The sequence below is a fragment of the Grammomys surdaster genome, unplaced genomic scaffold, assembly GCF_004785775.1.
Source record: "Grammomys surdaster isolate TR1022 unplaced genomic scaffold, NIH_TR_1.0 126133, whole genome shotgun sequence".
NCBI lineage: Eukaryota > Metazoa > Chordata > Mammalia > Rodentia > Muridae > Grammomys > Grammomys surdaster.
The window spans coordinates 4,499,352-4,518,467 of record NW_021620941.1 but is presented as its reverse complement, the minus strand read 5'-3'; the positions used below and the strand labels follow the sequence as shown (position 1 = coordinate 4,518,467).

At 49.6% G+C, this 19,116-nt stretch overlaps 1 protein-coding gene across 1 annotated transcript; it reads right to left on the bottom strand.

Moving 5' to 3' along the window:
* Positions 1-6,349: 6,349 nt before the first annotated feature.
* Positions 6,350-18,464, bottom strand: Trub2 (TruB pseudouridine synthase family member 2). The gene is made up of 8 exons (XM_028757011.1): positions 18,356-18,464; positions 17,283-17,411; positions 16,008-16,082; positions 14,485-14,546; positions 13,355-13,436; positions 11,179-11,251; positions 9,760-9,896; positions 6,350-9,120 (listed from the first exon to the last, which is right to left on the bottom strand). The coding sequence occupies exons 1-8, from the start codon at positions 18,462-18,464 to the stop codon at positions 8,795-8,797; spliced, it is 993 nt and encodes a 330-aa protein (XP_028612844.1). The 3' UTR covers positions 6,350-8,794.
* Between the last annotated feature and the right edge of the window lie 652 nt (positions 18,465-19,116).

Here is a 19,116-nt window from a genome sequence, read left to right as displayed (position 1 = left end):
CGTGGACTCCATGGAGTTAGGTGGCTCCAGATCAGCACCACTGGCCTGACTGACCACACAGTGGCCACCCGCCTGAGATGCTTGTCCCTTAGCCTCCTCTACCCCACAGTATCCTCAGCCACCATCTCTGCTGGACCAGACCTTAGGCATTACTAATGTCTGCCCTCCTGTCTCCCAGCCCATGAGAAAAGGCCTGAACTTCCAGCTGAGAAGATCGAAGGGGTGGGGCTAGGAGCTGTCAGTCAGGCTGAGCAGAGGCTGCAGGGAAAGGGGCGGGGCTGTCAGGCTGTCAGGCTGTCAGGCTGAGCAGAAGCTGCAGGGTGGGGGGTCGGGGGAGGGGCGTAATGAGATGCTCACATGGTGGGTATGGATTTGTTTGCTTTTCTGTCTTTTGAGATCGTCTCCATGTGTAGCCCAGACTGGACTCAAACCTACAAGACTCAGATTCCTGAGTGCTGGAATTATTTCTATGGGCCATGATTCCTGAAATGATGGTTAATCTCGGTAACTTGGCTGGATTTAGGATTATCGTGGAAACAGGCCTGTGGCCAAAGGTGTGTTGCCGAAAGATTTAACTGAGAAATGAAAGCCCTGCCATAAATGTGCGCAGTACCATTCCATTTTCTGGGGTGGGGGCCAAGGGGGATCCAGGACAGGAGAAAGATGAGCACAAGCATTCATCCCTCTGCCGAAGGCTCAGTGTGACCAGCTACCTCACAGTCCCAACACTGCACCTCCCATGCTGCGAGTTCAAGTTGTGAACAAAAATTAAGTTTGTTTGTTTGTTTGTTTGTTTGAGACAAGGTCTCACTGTGGATGGCCTCAAACTCACGGAGCTCAGCTTCCCTTGGCTCCAGGGTGCTGGGTGGGGCTGAAGTTGTGTGCCATCGTGGCCGCCTCTGGGTGGGGATGACAGTGTGCACCTGGCGGCCGCCTCTTAAGTTGCTTTTCTCACAGCCATTTTGTCGAAATGAGAAAAGAAACTAACAGCTTTTCACTTGTCTGCCTGTGGCTGAAGACACAGCACAGCATGGCATAGAGGCGCAGAGACAGCGTTGAAAGCTTCCTCTTACCAGGCTGGATTTCTTCATCTATAAAAGATGCCTGTGGCAGCCACGTCAGGCTGCCTTAATGACTGTACAGACGTTAGTAAATGTCAGCTCAGTGTTAAGATGGCCACACTGCTTGTTCTAAGCACATTTCAGACCCCGGGGTCATGCCTGTGGGATCTTAATGAGCCGACTGCCCACAGGTACAGACAGAGAAGGGTGACCGGGTGGGCTGAGACTACAGGTGTGCAGTGGCCAATTAGCTCCATTTATTCCTTCACTTAGTCATTTCGCCATTCATTCACCAAGGTTTTTACATTTTTTAAAGAGAGAGTGTGTGTGTGTGTGTGTGTGTGTGTGTGTGCTGATGCACACACCCCTCCAACACTTGGGCAGGAAGACGGAGAGTTCAAGGCTAGCCTGAGCTACATGAGACCCTATCTTGAAAAAAAACAGCAAAATCAAAGTAAAAGAATACACATTAAAGCCCATAGTTGGGACTGGAGTCCATATAGGGGGAGGTGCTCACAGCAGAGGTAGAAATGACCTAAACCCAGGCCTATACCCCTCCTCTACATGCCGTGTCACCCTCCTCTACATGCCGTGTCACCCAGACAGGTGACTGGCAAACTTGGAAGTGGATGAGTCTGTTTAATGTGTTTGCTGGTGTTTTTATTTTTTCTCAAGATTAAAAAAAAAAAAAAAGTGTGTGAGTTTACACACACATATGTGCAGATGCCAGAAGAGGCCAGAAGAGGGCACTAGATCTCCTGGAGCAGGAGGTATAAGTGGTTGTGAACCACTCCATGTGACAAAGCCCAACTCCCCTCTGGGAGAGCAGCCAGAGCTCTTAACCACCGAGCCATCTCTATCCCATCTACCTGTGTTCTTGAGGGCGGACTTTGGGGTTTTTTTGTTTGTTTGTTTGTTTGTTTGTTTTGCTTTTGCTTTTTTGAGACAGGGTTTCTCTGTATAGCCCGGGCTGTCCTGGAACTCACTCTGTAGACCAGGCTGGCCTCGAACTCAGAAATGAGGGTGGACTTTGTAACAGAAAGAGCTTAAGTTTACCTTTTTATGGATATTGTGTGAGTGAGAAAGCCAGCCGCCACAGTGTGTGTGTCTGTTTGTGTGTGTGTGTGTGTGTGTGTGTGTGTGTGTGTGTTTATCAGGGAACTGCTGCCCTGTCTCCCACCTACTGTGGGTTCCAAGATTTAAACTCAGGTCTTCACAGCAAAGGGCCTTAACCTGCAGAGCCACCTCACTGGCCCTCAGCTGTGACAGCATTTGCCTTTCATCCCAACTCTTTTTTTTTTTTTTTGGAGACAGGGTTTCTCTGTGTAGCCCTGGCTGTCCTGGAACTCACTCTGTAGACCAGGCTGGCCTCAAACTCAGAAATCCGCCTGCCTCTGCCTCTGCCTCCCAAGTGCTGGGATTAAAGGCGTGCGCCATCACCGCCCGACTTCATCCCAACTCTTGAGAGAGGCATGGGCAGGCAGATCTCTGTGGGTTTCGGGCCAACCTAGTCTGTATGGAAAGTCCCAGGTCAGTCACGATTACTAAGTGAGACCCTGTCTAAAAGTCTAGGGGCTGAGAAACCGCCCAGCAATTAAGGGGCTTGTTTTTAAAGCAGCAAATGTGAGGACCAGAGTTTGGATCCCCAGATCAGGGATGTGACAGTGCTCACAAGGCAAGAGACAGAAAGATCTCTGGAGGCAGCTGACTAAACAGACTGGCTGTTGGCGAGCTCTGGGTTCAGTTGAGAAGTCCTGCTTCCACAGGTAAAGGGAAAAAAGGAGTTTGAGGCTAACCTGGGCTACATAATGAGGTCAAAACAAACCATGTTCTGTGTATCTTGTCTACAGGATCACAGTGCAGGTGGCTATCACTATGTGTACCTTCCCTGGTCTCCATAGCAAACTGGCTGAGTCTACACATCCAGGGGATTGCGCATTGCTCTGGCCAGGATCCAGGGGACTCTGAGCTGAAGCTGTGTACTTCTTTGGGGCATATATGTAGGTGGTATGCAGGTTAAACTGAGGTTAACCACATCTTCTGTCCCAGATGAGGGGGTGAATAACCAATGTGATACACAAGAAGCACCTACCCCTCAGTTAGTGACAACTAGTGTTACTAATAACAGTCTCCTCACCCGAGTGTCTCCAAGCCACCCCAGCCTGCTGATAACAAGATCAAGGTCCAATTCATCAGACCCTCTGAAGGAGCAGGCTAGCTCTGATCCTGGGCTGACATTCAATCAAATGCACAGAACCCAAGGCAGGTCATCAGGGTTTCTGAGTCAAACCAAGAGATAGCCTTTATGAAAACAGCTTTATGAAAACCCTTTATGAGAACAGCTAACACTTGCCCATCAGGTTTTAAAGGCCTTGGTGAGACTGGCTTCCTAGCAATGGGGCCACTCAGCAGTGAGCTCTGTGTTTCCTTGATTTCTAGATTTCTTGGCTCTTGTCTTCTGGCCTTTACTCAAAGAATCAGTTTTTGTGACTATTGAATACTGCTACCTTCTCTGCACTGAATTTTGGCTGTCCTGGGTACATATGCATTACCAGAGCCCACAACAGTAAGCACAGATTAACACTGTCCAGCTGTATTGCATAAACTGACTGGAGCGCATGTCTTTGACAAAGTGACTCATCCTGGGGCAACAGTTTCTCAATAGGAAGGAACTTGCCCAAGGAAGGCAGAGGTCAGAGCGACATAGATAGGCCCTTTCTCAAAATGGCCCAATTCTCTAGTCACCCTGAAGGACTCTATGTAAATGAATGCCCAGGCATGATGAAAAATTGCCATGCATTATTGCTAAATCAAAGAAGAAAGCTGCATTGTACTGCATACACAAATTATAGATTCCACTTTTGTAAGAAACAAAACGACTGGTCACCTGCTGATGCATGCCTTAAAGGTGGGGAAATCTTTGAGTCTGAGGGCAGCCTAGTCTAGTCTACAAAGCAGGTTCCAGGACATCCAGGGCTGAAGGGTGGAGGGGACTTGAGACAGGGTCTCACTAAGTAGTCTAGGTCTGGAACTCACTATGTAAAACAGGCTGGCCTCAAACTCAAGAGATCTTTCTGCCTCTGGTTTCTGGATGCTATGTGCCATCATACTGGACTTTCCAATCTTTGGAAAGATTTATTTTGTGTATGAGTGTTTTGTCTGAATGTATGTATGTACACCATTTATCTGCCTGGTGTCCAAGGAGGCCAGAACAGGGCATTGGATCCCCTGAAACTAGAGTTACAGATGTTTGTAAGCCACCATGTGGGTGCTTGGAACCAAAAGATTTTTGGAAGAGTAGCACATGCTTGTAAGCAGAGCTATAATTAAAATAAAAAAAAGAACAAAAAGATTATGTTCAAGTGTGTGTTTATGCCACACATGCAGGCACCCATGGAGGCCAGAAGGCATCTGATCCCCTGGAGCTGGAGTTACAGGCAGCTGCAAGCCACTCAACATGGGTGTTGAGAATTGAACCCTGGTCCTCAGAAGAGCAGACAGTGGCCCTAAGTGCTGAGTCATCACTTCAGGCCTTCAACAACCTGGCCTTGAACTCATGATCCTTCTGACTCAGCCTTTATCACAGCAGCAGGATTATAGGTTCATGTTATGGTACCCATAACTAATTCCTTATGTTGTTTTCTGATACTGTTGAGAGAACACAGTGCCAAAGTACACAGTTCCTTATGATGCAGACTTCTATCTGTGACTGAAGGTGTATTTGTACCTGCAGAGCACTGCTGGTCAAAGATCCCCTTCCTTAGCTGTGTCTCACTATCTTTGCTCTACTCTTGAGCCTCACCCAGGAAACACTGCACTAAGCCATCCTGTCTCTTGGATCCTCTCAGCTGGGACAGTTGCTTAGTCTGTGCCTGCATTAGACATTGGTCAGATAACTTGCTTGCTACCCCTCCACTGGAGCCTCCTTTATCTGATGATAAGACGGAGAGCATGGGTCATTGGAAGGATTGCAGAAAGGGCCGGGGTTGCTACATGCTTTCAGCCTGACTTACATCATCGGCTTATCTGTCCGATTACCTGTGGCAGATCGTTAACACCACAGAAACAAGAGATGGAGGGAAGGCCTGATTCTGTATCTTTCTGTCATTGTTCTGGCTCCGAAGTCAGCACTTAGAAGACAGTACAGACGCCGGGCAGTGGTGGTGCACGCCTTTAATCCCAGCACTTGGGAGGCAGAGGCAGGTGGATTTCTGAGTTCGAGACCTGCCTGGTCTACAGAGTGAGTTTCAGGACAGCCAGGGCTACACAGAGAAACCTGGTCTCAAAGGGGGAAAAAAAAAAAAGACAGTACAGACAACTCAGATCTGCCAGACCACAGCACTGACACCTGATTTTGTTTGCCCAAAGTAACTTCACATGATGGTCAAAGTCATTATTCCCATTCCATGGATGGAGAAGTTGAGTGTATCTCCTAGCCAGGAGCCTCTATTGCTTAGAGCTGCAAGCTGCCCTGGAGGCCACCACGGAAGGGTGAAACGTGATGACAGTCAGAGCCAGTTTCCACAGATGGCACACAGCCACATGGAAAGCATGGAGCAGAGGCATCCTGGTGGGAATGGCCTCTCACACCTCAGGCACATAGCTAAGCTAATGCAAGTGAACCCACACCCGTGAACCCAGCACGCAGGAGTCAGAGGCAGGAGAACTTGCAAGTTTGAAGCCAGCCTGGGCTACAATGTAACACTCTGCCTCAAAAAATGGAGGGAGACACAGTCGGTGAAAGTTGCAAGATGACCTTAGTTCAGACCTCCAGCACCATGTTTTTTTTTTTTTTTTTTGGTTTTTGAGACAGGGTTTCTCTGTGTAGTCCTGGCTGTCCTGGAACTTACTCTGTAGACCAGGCTGGCCTTGAACTCAGAAATCCGCCTGCCTCTGCCTCCCAAGTGCTGGGATTAAAGGCGTGCGCCACCACAGCCCGGCAAATATATATTTCTGTTTTTTTTTTTTTTTTTTTTTTTTAAATTTTTATTTATTTATTATATGTAAGTACACTGTAGCTGTCTTCAGACACCCCACAAGAGGGCATCAGATATCATTACAGATGGTTGTGAGCCACCATGTGGTTGCTGGGATTTGAACTCATGACCTCTGGAAGAGCAGTCAGTGCTCTTAACCTCTGAGCCATCTCACCAGCCCCCAGCACCATGTTTAAGAAGCAGGAAAACTACACTTGTAATCCCAGCTAAAGAGGTGAAGATCTCTGGCGATTCCCGGACACCCAGTTGGGCTGAATTGGTAATTTATTAAAAAATGTAATTAAGCCAATGTAGTGGCATACACCTTTAATCCGAGCACTCAGGAGGCAGAGGTAGTCAGATGCTGTGAGCTCAATGTCAGCATGACCTACAAAGTGAGTTCCAAGATTACATAGCAAAACTGTCTTGAAAACAATTAAAAAATTTATATTCTTATGTATGTATGTATGTATGTTTTTAAGAGAGTTTAAATGGAGATACACTACATTGACACAGGGGCTAAACTTCTGCCCCAGAAGCCATAGTTATTAAAATGCTCCTGTCAACTGTGGGATACCTCCCTTTTTCAGGATGGTCCCTCAGATCCCCAAACAATACAAGCTAATGCTATTGCTCTTGGTTACCACCAGAATACGGTGACAGACCATGTTGCTGAGGGCACACACTGTGCTCACAGTACATGAAGAAATGAATCTAGAAATCAGCCTGGAAACCTCCTTTCATAGCATTGGAAGGTGCTGTGCAGGTTGCTCAGGGAGAAAAGCCAACTAACAGCGTGTGTAGCTGTGAACCCTCAAGCCATAACAGAAGACTGCCCTGGCAAGATATATGTCCATTACTGCAGCAGTGGCACTAATATTAATTAGGGAGGTAACCATTCACTGCTCAGATTTAGGGCTTACTCCACAGGAGGGCCAAGAACCTATAGCTGAGATCCTAGGAGAGAAGCAACTCCTGCTGTCTTGCTCATCTGCCCTGTAGACAGCCATCTTTACACAAATAGGTGAGAGCAGCTCTCAGGCCTCATGAAACCTCATCATTCAGTAGACAGCAGTTAACAAGAGTCACGGGTGCTCGAGGTGCACAGTAAGTGACAGGAGTAGCTGCACCTGAATGGCACATCTGCATCACACTATCTCCTTCAGGGCTTGGGGCACATCTCGGAAGCCAGGGACAGGGGACATTACTGGAAAAGTGTCTTCTGGGCATGACAGTCTCATAGCAGCTCTGGCTGTCTGCACACAACCAAGCCAGTCAACCTTCCAGCAAGGACAGAAGGGGTGTCAGGGGTTTGGTCTGTTATGTGTTGTAATGCTAAATACTGGCCAAGGTTTGTTTGCCTCAGGAAGAGAAGATCCTCACATGTGCCAAGTGATGCTATGTAACCTTGCCCCCGGAAGTTATTCTTGGTTGGTCGATAAAGACACCTACAGGCTGCAGCTGGGCAGAAGAGGGGGAGATGGGGCTTGGGGTCTGAGGGATAGACCACAAAGAGAGAAGAGAGCAGAGAGAGGAAGACACTATGGGGTAAGGGATAGTAAAAACCGGCCAAGAGGGGTGTCCAGTGGATAAGAGTGGCCAGTGGATAAGAGGCAAGAACATGGCAAGTTATACCTCAGTTATTGGCAGAGTAGACAAAATAGCCATAGAGGCTTTTTACACGTGTAAAGGTTTTGTCTTTTATCTGGGAACTAAATAAGGCAGGTTGGAAACTCTCAATTAATATTATTTACCACACAAAGGGGCTTAGGGGATCCCACCACCTTGTGGCCCTATTGGTAACTGACGGGCTACTGGAGGAGGGGTAGGCTGTGGATGGCCCCATGCCCATGCTAATTGGTCTCAGGGACTGATAAAGACAGCTGACTTGAGGCTGAGTGGGGACATAATGGGCATGGCGTTGAAGAAGAGTTGGAGGGGTAATTAAACCTCCATACACCTTTCAAAGGACAAAAACACTGTATATTATAAACCCGTTGTGTCTTCTCCATACCACCCCTTAGACCAGTGCCACGCAGAGAACACAATCCTCTGCTCTCCTGCTAGCGTTTACACTGTAGACACCAAGACTATCAGTCTGTAACTGTTTACAGCCAGGGTACTGGATAGTTACAGCTGTTGCATCACAGGACAGGCAATTAAATTAAATACTGGAGAAATGGGTCAGTGGTTAAGGCTGTTCTTCCAGAGGACCAGTGGTCCATTCCCAGCATCTCCATGGTGGCTCACAACTGCCTTTTAAGGCCAGCCCATAGGGTTCTTACATCTTTGTCTAGCCTCCACGATGCAAGGGGTGCATAAACACAACACACGTGTAAATACTCACACGCATAAGAACAAAACCTTTTAAAAATAACTCTGGGCTTTTTATATTGTCTTGATGTAAGGTTTCATGTTGCCTCCAACTTATGTAGCCAAAGATGACCTGGAACTCTTGAGCCTTCTGTCTCCACCACCTAGGTGATGATCACAGGTTTGCATTCTGACTGGCAGGACACTACATACTGACACACATACAAAGTACTCCAGAAAACCAGACCAGGCTGGCCTCAAACTCAGAGCCATCTCCTGCCTCAGCGAATAGTACTAAGATCACAGATGTAGACGAAGTCTCCCTCCTGTACTTCTGTTTTGCTGAGATGACGGCTCAGGGCCCTTGATCTCACTCTGCAGAGTGACCGGTTCTACCTTGTGAAGAGCCTGTTTGCCCCTACATCCGGGCGCCTGCCTGGCCTTTCACTCCCCTGCACAGTTTTCCAACTTAGAAGTGGAGCGTGGGCCCCTGAAGCCCCAAGCTTGCCCAGTCCTGGGGGGCTGCTGGTGGCCGAACTTTAGGCTCAAGTTCTTTTTCAATTCCACTGCCACCCGGGGGGCTGCTGCCTGGATAGCATCCTGGATTTTGTGCAGGTCCCACTGGGTTCTCAGGAGGGCATCATCCAGCCTGAAGAAGCCATCCCTAGTACGCCGCACTTGCGTGCAGACAGCAGTGGTCTTCAGCTCCAGGCCAATCTCATGCACCAGCTTCCTTAGCTGCTGCTGTGTCTCGTGCATGCACTGCACCTCTGTAGGACACAGACAGACATGACTGTTAGGAAAAGCTTCAGGGACCAAGCTGACCTGCCTGGATTCATGCCCCTTGGACTCCTCTCCACAAGGAGCATCCTTCGTGAGATGCTTATTTGCTTTGCTGTAGGGCCGAGAGCAAGGCAGTGCTGCTGACTGCAGCCCCCTGCACCTTCTGGGTCAGGCTCCAGCTCCAGATTCTGCCCTCCATTCTCCTCACCTGGGCTGGGCTTCTGGCAGCACCACTCACATACTTGGTCTACACAGGCATCAGGAGTGAGGTGCAAGACAGCACTTTCATGTGGGGCTCACCACTGAGGGCTTTGGTCAGCGCTCAGGGAAGAAGCCAAGGGAACATGGAAGAGGCTGGGGCAGAGCTGGGTGAGACTCAGGAAGTGACAGTCATGTCTTGAGGGGGGCCTAGAACAAGGTGGAACTGCTCTGGAACTGAGCTGCCAGACCCAGCCTCTGCTTCTTAAGGGCTGGCTTCACATGCTTTGGGAATAGACAGGAGACAGCGTAGCCTTTGAGCTGTTCCTGTGGGTTAGGCTGAGCCTGGACCTGTGGGAAGAAGCTACTCAGGGCTAGGATGCCACACGTGACCCCATCACATCACCCTAGCTTCCTGGGTGACTTACCCAAAAGAAACTCGGGAGGTGCAAATTGCAGGCAGCGGATGCCAGAGATGAGCATTGGGGACTTGTTCATGGGCCGGACCACACCTTGCACAGCCATCTCATAGGCCTCCTGGGACTTCAGGTCCAAGTTGGAGTACCTGGTATTCAGGAAGGCCAGAGTAGGAGGCTGCTGTGGGGCATCTGCACCACCATGAAAGGGGTGTCTTCATTGTTCTCCCCATTTCCATTCCCCCATCCCCACTCTCCCACCCACCTTCCGAGCAGCCTTCCTCTCAGCCACCAAAGGCATCCTTTGTCAATGCCTGGCTTCATCTGTCACAGACTGAGCAATGCTGACCATGCCTGTGCACTGCGCCCCACCCTCAGGCACCTTATCTAAGAAGTGTAACCCTCAGGGACTTCAATGGCTACCCAACTCCAGGGTCACCCAAACAAATGCTCCAGCTCCAAGGCCCTGGTACCTGGTACCTTCCTGGTCCGTTCTTTCCTGTGATCCTCCCTCCTCTCTAAGGTCTCCCTCTACTCTGCCACTGCTTTCCCTGCTGTCATCAGACTTGGAGCAATGAGCACAGGGCACTGTCCTCACAGCCTGTCTGCTTCACTGCCTAGCTTTCCTCACAGGGTCCTCAGTGAGACCACAGTGCTGCTTCAGAACTATCCTCAGTCCCCAGTGCCCTAGCCAGCCTTACCTGCTTCCCTCTGCCCCTGTCCCAGCCCCTCCCACCCCAAACCCCGATCCTTGGCTTCTGAACACAACTGGCCATTTCAGTCCTGGCACGCCCACTGCGGGTGCAGGGCACAGAGCCCAGCTCCTGCGAATCCTTTGAGCTCTGTCAATTGAGCCACTTCTTGCAATCCCAGTAGGCTCTGCCCCTGCTCTGTCTCTGCCTGGAGCACTGTGCTCAGGTAATGGCTGACCAACTTACAGATGACTAGTTAAGTTTCCTGGGAGCACAGGGCTGATGCCTGGGAGTCAGGAGTCCTAAGCAGCCTGGCAGAGGGCTTTTGGGAAAGCTCTCAGCTCCTAGGGGATTCCATTATCCACACTACCCTAGTCCTATACCCTGGGGTATGGACCTCCCCTCTAAGCCCCTGTGGGGCAGTATGGACCTCCCCTCTAAGCCCCTGTGGGGCAGTATGGGCCTCCCCTCTAAGCCCCTGTGGGGCAGTATGGGCCTCCCCTCTAAGCCCCTGTGGGGCAGTATGGACCTCCCCTCTAAGCCCCTGTGGGGCAGTATGGACCTCCCCTCTAAGCCCCTGTGGGGCAGTATGGACCTCCCCTCTAACCCCTGTGGCGCAGTATGGACCTCCCCTCTAAGCCCCTGTGGGGCAGTATGGACCTCCCCTCTAACCCCTGTGGCGCAGTATGGACCTCCCCTCTAACCCCTGTGGGGCAGAGGAGCTCTTGGATCTACTCACATCACCAGAGCTTTTTGGTAGGAGCCTTGGATCATAGCCAGGATCCGGTCTAGCCGCTCTCTGGTCACATGGTCTGGAAGAGGCATGGGTAAGGAGAGTGTCGGTCTACAGGTGGCCAGAGGACAGACCACAGCAACTGGCCAAGCTCCATTTACCCCAAACGAGCCCATTTTGGAACTGGCCAGAACACCCAGTGTGGGGTTTTTATAGGAGGCTGGCTCCTTTGTAGTTCATGCCTGTAAGCCCAGACCTGAGAGCTGAGGGCAGCAGGAGAATGATTTGGAGGCTAGACTGGGCTACATTCCAAAATTTAACAATAAAAATGAGTAATCAATGTAATAATAAATATGTATTATTAATAAATAAACACATAAAAAGTTGCCAATTGTAGTAGTGTACGCCTTTAATCCCAGCACTCAGGAGCACAGGCAGGTCTCTATGAGTCAGAGGCCAGCCTGGTCTACAGAGTGAGTTTTAGGCCAGCTAGAAAGACTGTCTCAAAAGGTAAAAAGAAGCCAGGTGGTGGTGGCGCACGCCTTTAATCCCAGCACTCGGGAGGCAGAGGCAGGCGGATTTCTGAGTTCGAGGCCAGCCTGGTCTACAGAGTGAGTTCCAGGACAGCCAAACACACAGACAGAGAAACCCTGTCTCGAAAACAAACAAACAAACAAAAAAACAAACAAAAAAACAACTTGATGAAGGGGCTGGAGAGATGCCCAGTGGCTGAGAACACTGGCTGCTCTTAAAGAGGATCCGGATGCTGTCCCCAGAACCCACATGGTGGCTCACAACCATCTGCACCAATTCCAGAGGAGCTAATGCTTCTGATCAGTCTCCAGCATGCACACAGTACACACACACACACACAGGTTATTTTTAAGTTGATGAAAACTGGACTCTTTCCTCAGTGAGATTCACACTGTCTGAAGAGTTCCCTCTACTGAACTAGTGACTGCAGGAGATAGCACCTGAGGGAGGAGCAACTCTGCCTCCAAGCCCCAGTGAGGGACTGAGCACCTAAGCCTGGGACTTTCACAAACTATGAGGAAGCCGAGGCCTTGAGACAGCAGGGACAAACACCAACTTCTAAGCAGAACCAGGATTTGGGAACAGCGTAGGGCTGAAGCCTAGTCAGTTGCCATCTACAGCCTTCTGGTTGCACCGAACCCACCATGCTACCTAGAATCTACCTGTCACTGTCTCCCCGCCTCTGACAGGCCCAACACGTGCTTCCTCTTCCAGAAAGCTCCCCCAACCCCAGTTCTCCTAGCCTCTCTTGGTCACTTTGCATCTGGGTCTTCCCCACTAACTGGCATACTTTGACTTTTACTCTACTTTTTAGTTACGTAACTGATAATATGAAGGGTTACAGCATTTTTAGTGGTAGGGCAAGCACAAGGCCCTGAGTTTGGTTCTTAGTACATTCTAAACAACAACAACAAAAAGCACAAATCTCCTTTAAGAAGTTGTTATACTGGGCAGTGGTGGTGCACACCTTTAATATCAGTGCTCAAGAGGCAGAGGCTGGTGGATCTCTAGGTTAAGGCCAACCTGGTCTACAGAGTGAGTTCCAGAACAGTCAGAGCTACACAGAGAAAACCCTGTATTGAAAAACCAAGAAACGTAGTTATTATTTTATTATTATTTTAGTTTTTTGAGACTAAAATAAGTCTATGTAGTCTTGGCTGTCCTGTAACTTGCTATGTAGACCAGACTTGCCTGGAACTCAGAGATCGTCCTGTCCCAGCAGTGCTGGGATTAAAGGCACATGCCACCACACCCAGCTTACACCTACACTAATAAGCCTGGACAGATCCTTGGCCCCATATGTAGTGTGTGGCCACAAGATGAACTTCCCGGTCCATCTGTCCCGAGATAATGAAAAGACAGATCGTAAGCAAGTATTCATAGCTGGTTTCCACTCTGAGTGCATCTACTGAGAGACTGAGGTGGTGAAGGCTCCCCAGGGTGGGAACATTTGAACCAGGAAAGGAAGCGGGTAAGGGGTATTCTGGGAGACAGGTGGTAAGGGCAAAGCTCCAGCCTGAGCTTAGTGTGCAGAAACCTAACAGGCACCAATGTGACCTGGAAAGGTGAGGAAGAGAATCACAGAGATAGGAAATAAAGGGAGGCGGAGGCAACCACCCCTCCCACCCACCCCCGCCCCGCCTCTCACCGTAAGTTGACTTCTCTATCAGTCGCCCATCTTCACAGAAGTTGTCTGTAGCTTTGCCCAGGAGGCCACGCACTGTGTAATCCTGTAGGGACGGGCAGGGGAGTCCTCATTCTAAGCTTTGATGCTGAGGAAATGCCAGCCTGGTGCTGGGTGGGGCCTCAAGAGCGCCACAGACAGCATGCCTTCTGCTCCCCTGCCCTAAGGGAGGAAGTGCACTCTGCTGTGGTGCTCAGGGCAGCACTGTGCTCTGTTCCCTGTGACCTGGGCATGGCACCAGTCTCCACCCACCCGGCCAGACCAAAAAGTGTCACCCCACACATGTCCTGGGGCTGTTTCAGTGCCCAAGTCAGGCACTGCTGGAAGCCTTCAGGAACTCCCCTTCCTCCAACTCTGTACAGACAGCAGCTCTTCCCTCAGGTGACAAGAACGAGGAGGAGAGAGATACTGGTGGCAGTGATGTGGCCTGTACTGTGCTAGGGGCTTAGCCAAGGCTCCAGGAAGTCACTTTACCCCTCATTGCCATCATAGACTAGAGGAAACTGAGGCACAAAGATAAGATGTTCATTGACTCCCCAAGGACCCGTGAGCTGTGGCTGGCAGACTGGTTAATGGGCAAATGTCTCACCACAGCCCTGACCGGGATTACCGTTCAGTCCTGGATTGTGCCGTTCAGTACTGAAGACCTAGCTACCTAAAGTGTCCTCTTGGCAGACTTCACAATACCACAGTCTAAGGCCCCACCCGGTCCTGGAGGAGTCCCAGGACTGGACAGTGACATCCACATCTGTCTCACAGTGAGAACAGAACACTGCTGGGCTTAAGATTGTGGTGTGGGGCAGATCCAAGCTCAGATTTCAGCTTCGAAGGCTTTAAAGAATTTGTGGCTCTGGGAAGATGCGATCTTCCTAAGCCTCACTCTACTCAACTGTAAAATGGGAGCAAGGCTAAGTGGGGTGGGACTTTCATGAGGGGATACAGCTCTTGGTGGTGGTCAGAATAGAATAGTATGCTGTATCTCTAGTCTCTCCTAACTACAGCAAGCAGAAAATGCTGGCTAGTGGCCTCGGTCTTCCCTACCCATGACCTCTGGGAAAGGACCAAGGAGCAACTTAGGCTGTGCCCAATCTTACCTTGGTGAGGTGAGCATCATACATGTCAGTGAGGAGACTGCGTCCGTGCCCCACAGCGAGCACTGAAAGGCAACCAGACCCTTCTCACATCTCCAGTCCCTTTCCCTGGGAACTACCCTGGCCACTCCCTGCCACTCAAACTCTTTCCCTCATTGTAGCAGACAGGCATGAGGAGAGCTCCAGCATCAAGGGAGGGGCCATTATCAACACTGGGATGGTGGCTCCAGGGCTCACGTAAGGATGGCGTCTCGCTCCCAGTGGGAACTAAGCCCGAGTGCCTCAAGAAGCTCCCAGAGAGTCCTAAAATCCCCGAAAGCAAGAGCCCACTGTCCCAGCGCCACCAAACTGCAATCCCATCTGGGGTTGGAGGAGAGGCACACACCTATAATCCTAGCACTTAGGAGGCTGAGGTTGGAGAACCTTGAGTTCTAGGCCAGCCTTGACAGTAGTCAGACTTTGTCTCATATAAAAACATAAATTTAAAAAACAAAACAAAATCAGCTGGACTGTGATGGTGCACGCCTTTAATCTCAGCACTTAGGAAGCAGAGGCAAGTCGATCTCTGAGTTTGAGAGTAGCCTGGTCTATGGATCAAGTTCCAGGACAGCCAGAGCTACACAGAGAAACTCTATCTCAAAAACAAAACAAAAAGGCCAAGTCAAGGTGACACATGCCTCCAATTCCCGACATTCAGATGAAGAAGGTCAAGAGCTCAAAGTCATTTATACCCAGCTGGAGGCCAGCCTCGGCTCACTGAGACCCTGTCTCAGAAACAAATGCAAGAATCTAGGTTTTCTGACTCTTAACTTTTAACATCTTTGGCCCTCAAGCTCTCAATCAGCAAAACAGATAAAGATGCTCAGGCCTGTGTACAATACAGACTGGGGGAGGCAATGAACAGAAAGCTAGTGGTACAAAGGAAGGACCCATAATAGTGGCCACTTCTTTCCTATTCCCTGATGTTTATCCCTCTGTGTAAAGAAATAATGGCTTTTCATTCACTGCTAGAGAGGGAAACGGGGGTGGGGTGGGGGGGGGCATGAGATCATGTCTGACTGCCTGCACCTCAGGAACCACGACTGTGGAGGTGGTGTGGAGGTGGACTCAGAGGCCACAGAAGGCTTGTGACTTGGAGCTTGGTATCCAGCTCTGGCAATATGCAGACTGCAACCAGAGAAGATAGGGCCACATGCCTGTTGCACCCTAACTTGATGACAGCTCCTCTGGAGACCATGAACATTCCCTGGCCAGGCCTCAGCTCCTGTCTTACTCACTTCACTGATAACACTGCATAGCATCTATCATGGCCATGGTGGACAAATGTCCATAAAGGCCTTTAACCACAGTTCATGAAGGAATCCCTTGACAGAGGTGGGACCTTCCCAGCTGATGACACATACAAACTCACCAAAGAGGGGAAGAGTAGGAGGAGGTCAGATAAGCTGCAGGCTAGGCTCCAGATCACTTCCTGCTGCTTCTCCAAGCCTACAGCATCACATCCCCAGACCGAGCGCAAGACTTACCAAGCACACCAGAAGCCTGGATATCCAAGCGATGTCCCACACCGATCATCAGGTTTGTGAATGCTGGACCACGCACTGCAAAGAAAAAGCCAGTTTGTCTTCTCAACTAATGAGCCCTGGGGATGGCTTATGGTATGAGTCCCTCACTCTAAAACAGAAGGACCTCATGAGCTCAAATTAAGATAGGTTGGATTCCCAGCCTTCTCCTCCATGGAAGCTGGGACCACTATTTCCCTAGTTCCCTGGGTCCAGAGAAAAGGTAACGCAGGACTCTTATTCCTCTGCCTATCAGTATTCACCCCATGAAAGGCTTTGAGATCAGGCATTACACTGGGGATCAAGATCATGGGGTTCTCTGCACAGCACCTGCTGACAGAAAACCTGGCCATTCTCCCCGAGTCAGTGAGCTCCCTAAGGTGGACCTAGGTCTGTCTGTCTACAATACTGACCTATTGCCTCAGATTCAGATTCTTGATCACTGAAAGACTGACTACAGCCTAATGTGCCCCAGCACTTGGGAGGCAGATGCAAAGGGATCAGAATCCACACTTCAAGGTCACACTCAACTATATAGTGAATTCAAGACTAGCCTGGCCTACAGGAGGCTGTGTCTCAAAATACAAAAACAAGGGCTGGTGAGGTGGCCCAGGGGGTAAAGGCACTTGCTGCCAAGCCTGATGACCTCAGTTTGATCCTGGGACCAACATGGTGGCCTGAGAGAAGTGAGTCTTGCAAGATGACCTCTGACTTCCACACCCATGCCTTGGTGTGCACACATGCATACAAACAATACATGAGAAAGATAACATGATGTCTAGTACAGAGCAGGCATTAATTATAACACAGGTCTACCAGAAGTTTTCAGTTTCCCTAGAACAGTTAAGAGTCAGCAAGGTATAGTTCACAAGCCAAAGCATCAAGTCTACTTTGTTTTGAGGCTGGGTCTCACTGTGTTGCCCAGGGACTCCCAAGTTTAAATGATCCTTTCAGTCTCCCTAGAAGACACAGGCTGTCATATACTGCTCTCAATAGCTGTTTTGCACTGCAGTCTTAACTGAAACAGGAGAAGACTCTTTCTTTTCTATACCGTCTAACGGTGCTTTGCACTACAATGGCAGAGCTGAGCAGGACCAAGGAAACAACACAGCCTGTAGCCTAAGCTGTTTAAAATCTTCCCTCTCTAGGGAACTTTGCCAATCCCTGGGCTAGAAATCTAACTCAGGCCAGGGATTTCCTATGACATCACAGCGAGGATCCTGCCTGACTCTGCCTTACCAAGTCTGTGGGTGGTGAGGGAAGGCACACTGGTGGCTGTGAGAGTCAACTTCGATTCACTGCCTTCCACAGGGCTGAGCAAGAAGCGAACACGCTGTTCAGGAGCAGAACGCTGCTGTGCATTGAGACCTAAGCACAGAAGAACACACTGTCAATACTTCCCCAACACCCAAGAGAAAGGGCAGAAAGGCAGTAGCATAGAAGATGGGTTTGTGTATTGTAGAAAACAGACTAGGACTTCTTCAGAAGCCATGTATGGTGGCACACATCATTAATCTCAGCACTAGGGAGGCAGAGGCAGGCAGATCTCTGAATTCAAGGCCTGACTGATCTACAGAGTGAGTTCCAGGAGAGCCAGAGCTACACAGAGAAACCATTCTCGGAAAACGAAAAGCAAACCAACAGAAAACAAAACAAAAATCCTGGGTTGGAAATTTAGCTCAGTTCATAGAGTGTTTGTAAATATGCAAGATGCCCTGGGTTCCATCCCTAGTACCCTAACGAGAGGTGGTGGTACACAGATGTAATCTAAGCCCTTGGGTAGTGAAGACAGGAGAGTCAACAGTTCAAGGTTATCTTCCGCTTACATAGCAAATTTGAGGCTACCTGAGAGTTGTAGAAAGAAAGAAAGAAAGAGAGAGAGGGAGGGAGGGAGGGAGGGAGGGAGGGAGGAAGGAAGGAAGGAAGGAAGGAAGGAGAAAAAAAAAGTGTTTGAAGCTTGGTGTGGTGGTTCCTGGCTGTGATCTCAGCATTTGGCAGGTGGAGACAGGAAAGTCAGAATTCTCAAGGCCTCACTGATTTCAAGGTCGGATTAATTACAAGAGACCCTGTCTCAAAAAGACAAGAAAAAAAATAGTTCAAATTCTAACTCTGTAACAGAAACCCTGAGAAAATCAATACTACAGAATGCACTTCTCTAACGGAAAATAGCTGAGAGTGGGAGTAACGAAATGTGTACAAGAGGGAAAAAAAAAAAACAAGAAAGTGCAACAACCAGGCAAATGAGCCACGTGACCTCATTCCTCATCGGATGGAACTAATGCAGAACCGTGGATCCGCGTCGGAGTACTCACCTTTAAGCAATTGCAACTCCACGGTCTCACGCACGTGCAGCCATTTCAGCCCCGGAGGTTTATAGACAGCGAAGAGCCCCTGCAGTCGAGCGAGGCCAGAAGAACCCATGGCTGGAACCGGGCCACACGACACCATCCAGAAGCGAGGATGCGAACGGAAGTGCGGTGTGGTCCTTTCACAAATGTGGTCCCTACTGCAGGTAGCCGCCTTGTTTCCTTGGCCGGAAGAGGTTCGTATCTTATTGTCCTCCGGAGAGAAAATATGAAATAGAGAAGGAAATAGGGCCGGATATTGAACAACCTAGTTCTTGGTTATGTTCATCTCGGATTCCCTTTCAGGAGTTTTTGTTTGTTTCTCATATAACCCACACTGCCCTCAAACTTGCTACGTTGCCGAAAGTTCCTTATTTTCCTGTCTCCACTTTCCCAAGTGCTGGAGTGACGGGTAATTCACACCGGGCTTGGTTTTTGAGACATGGTCTCAAGTAGCTCAGGCTGTTTTCGAACTTAAGAATTCGCCAAGAAGGATCTTGAACTGATCCTTCGGCTTCCAGTTTTCAAGTGCTGAGTTGACAGGCATACGCTATAAATAACGTCTGGCTCAGAGCAGTTGTCTTAAGTCAGTGGCAAACAAATCTTGTGGCTTTTCTTCTCATGCTCCTGTCCACATTACAACATCTCCGATCAAAAAGCCACAGTGAGTTCAATTCCCAAGGAGTCTTTTGTCTTCTCGGGCCTCCGTCGTACCTGCGGAGCCCCGC

Excerpts from the sequence above, each read along its gene's own strand:
- Trub2 (XM_028757011.1), bottom strand. The coding sequence starts at position 18,464 with ATGGGTTCTTCTGGCCTCGCTCGACTGCAGGGGCTCTTCGCTGTCTAT. Across the intron at positions 13,437-14,484 it reads ATGATGCTCACCTCACCAAG|GATTACACAGTGCGTGGCCT; the intron begins GTAAGATTGGGC and ends CCGTCCCTACAG. Across the intron at positions 11,252-13,354 it reads GATAGAGAAGTCAACTTACG|ACCATGTGACCAGAGAGCGG; the intron begins GTGAGAGGCGGG and ends TGCCTCTTCCAG.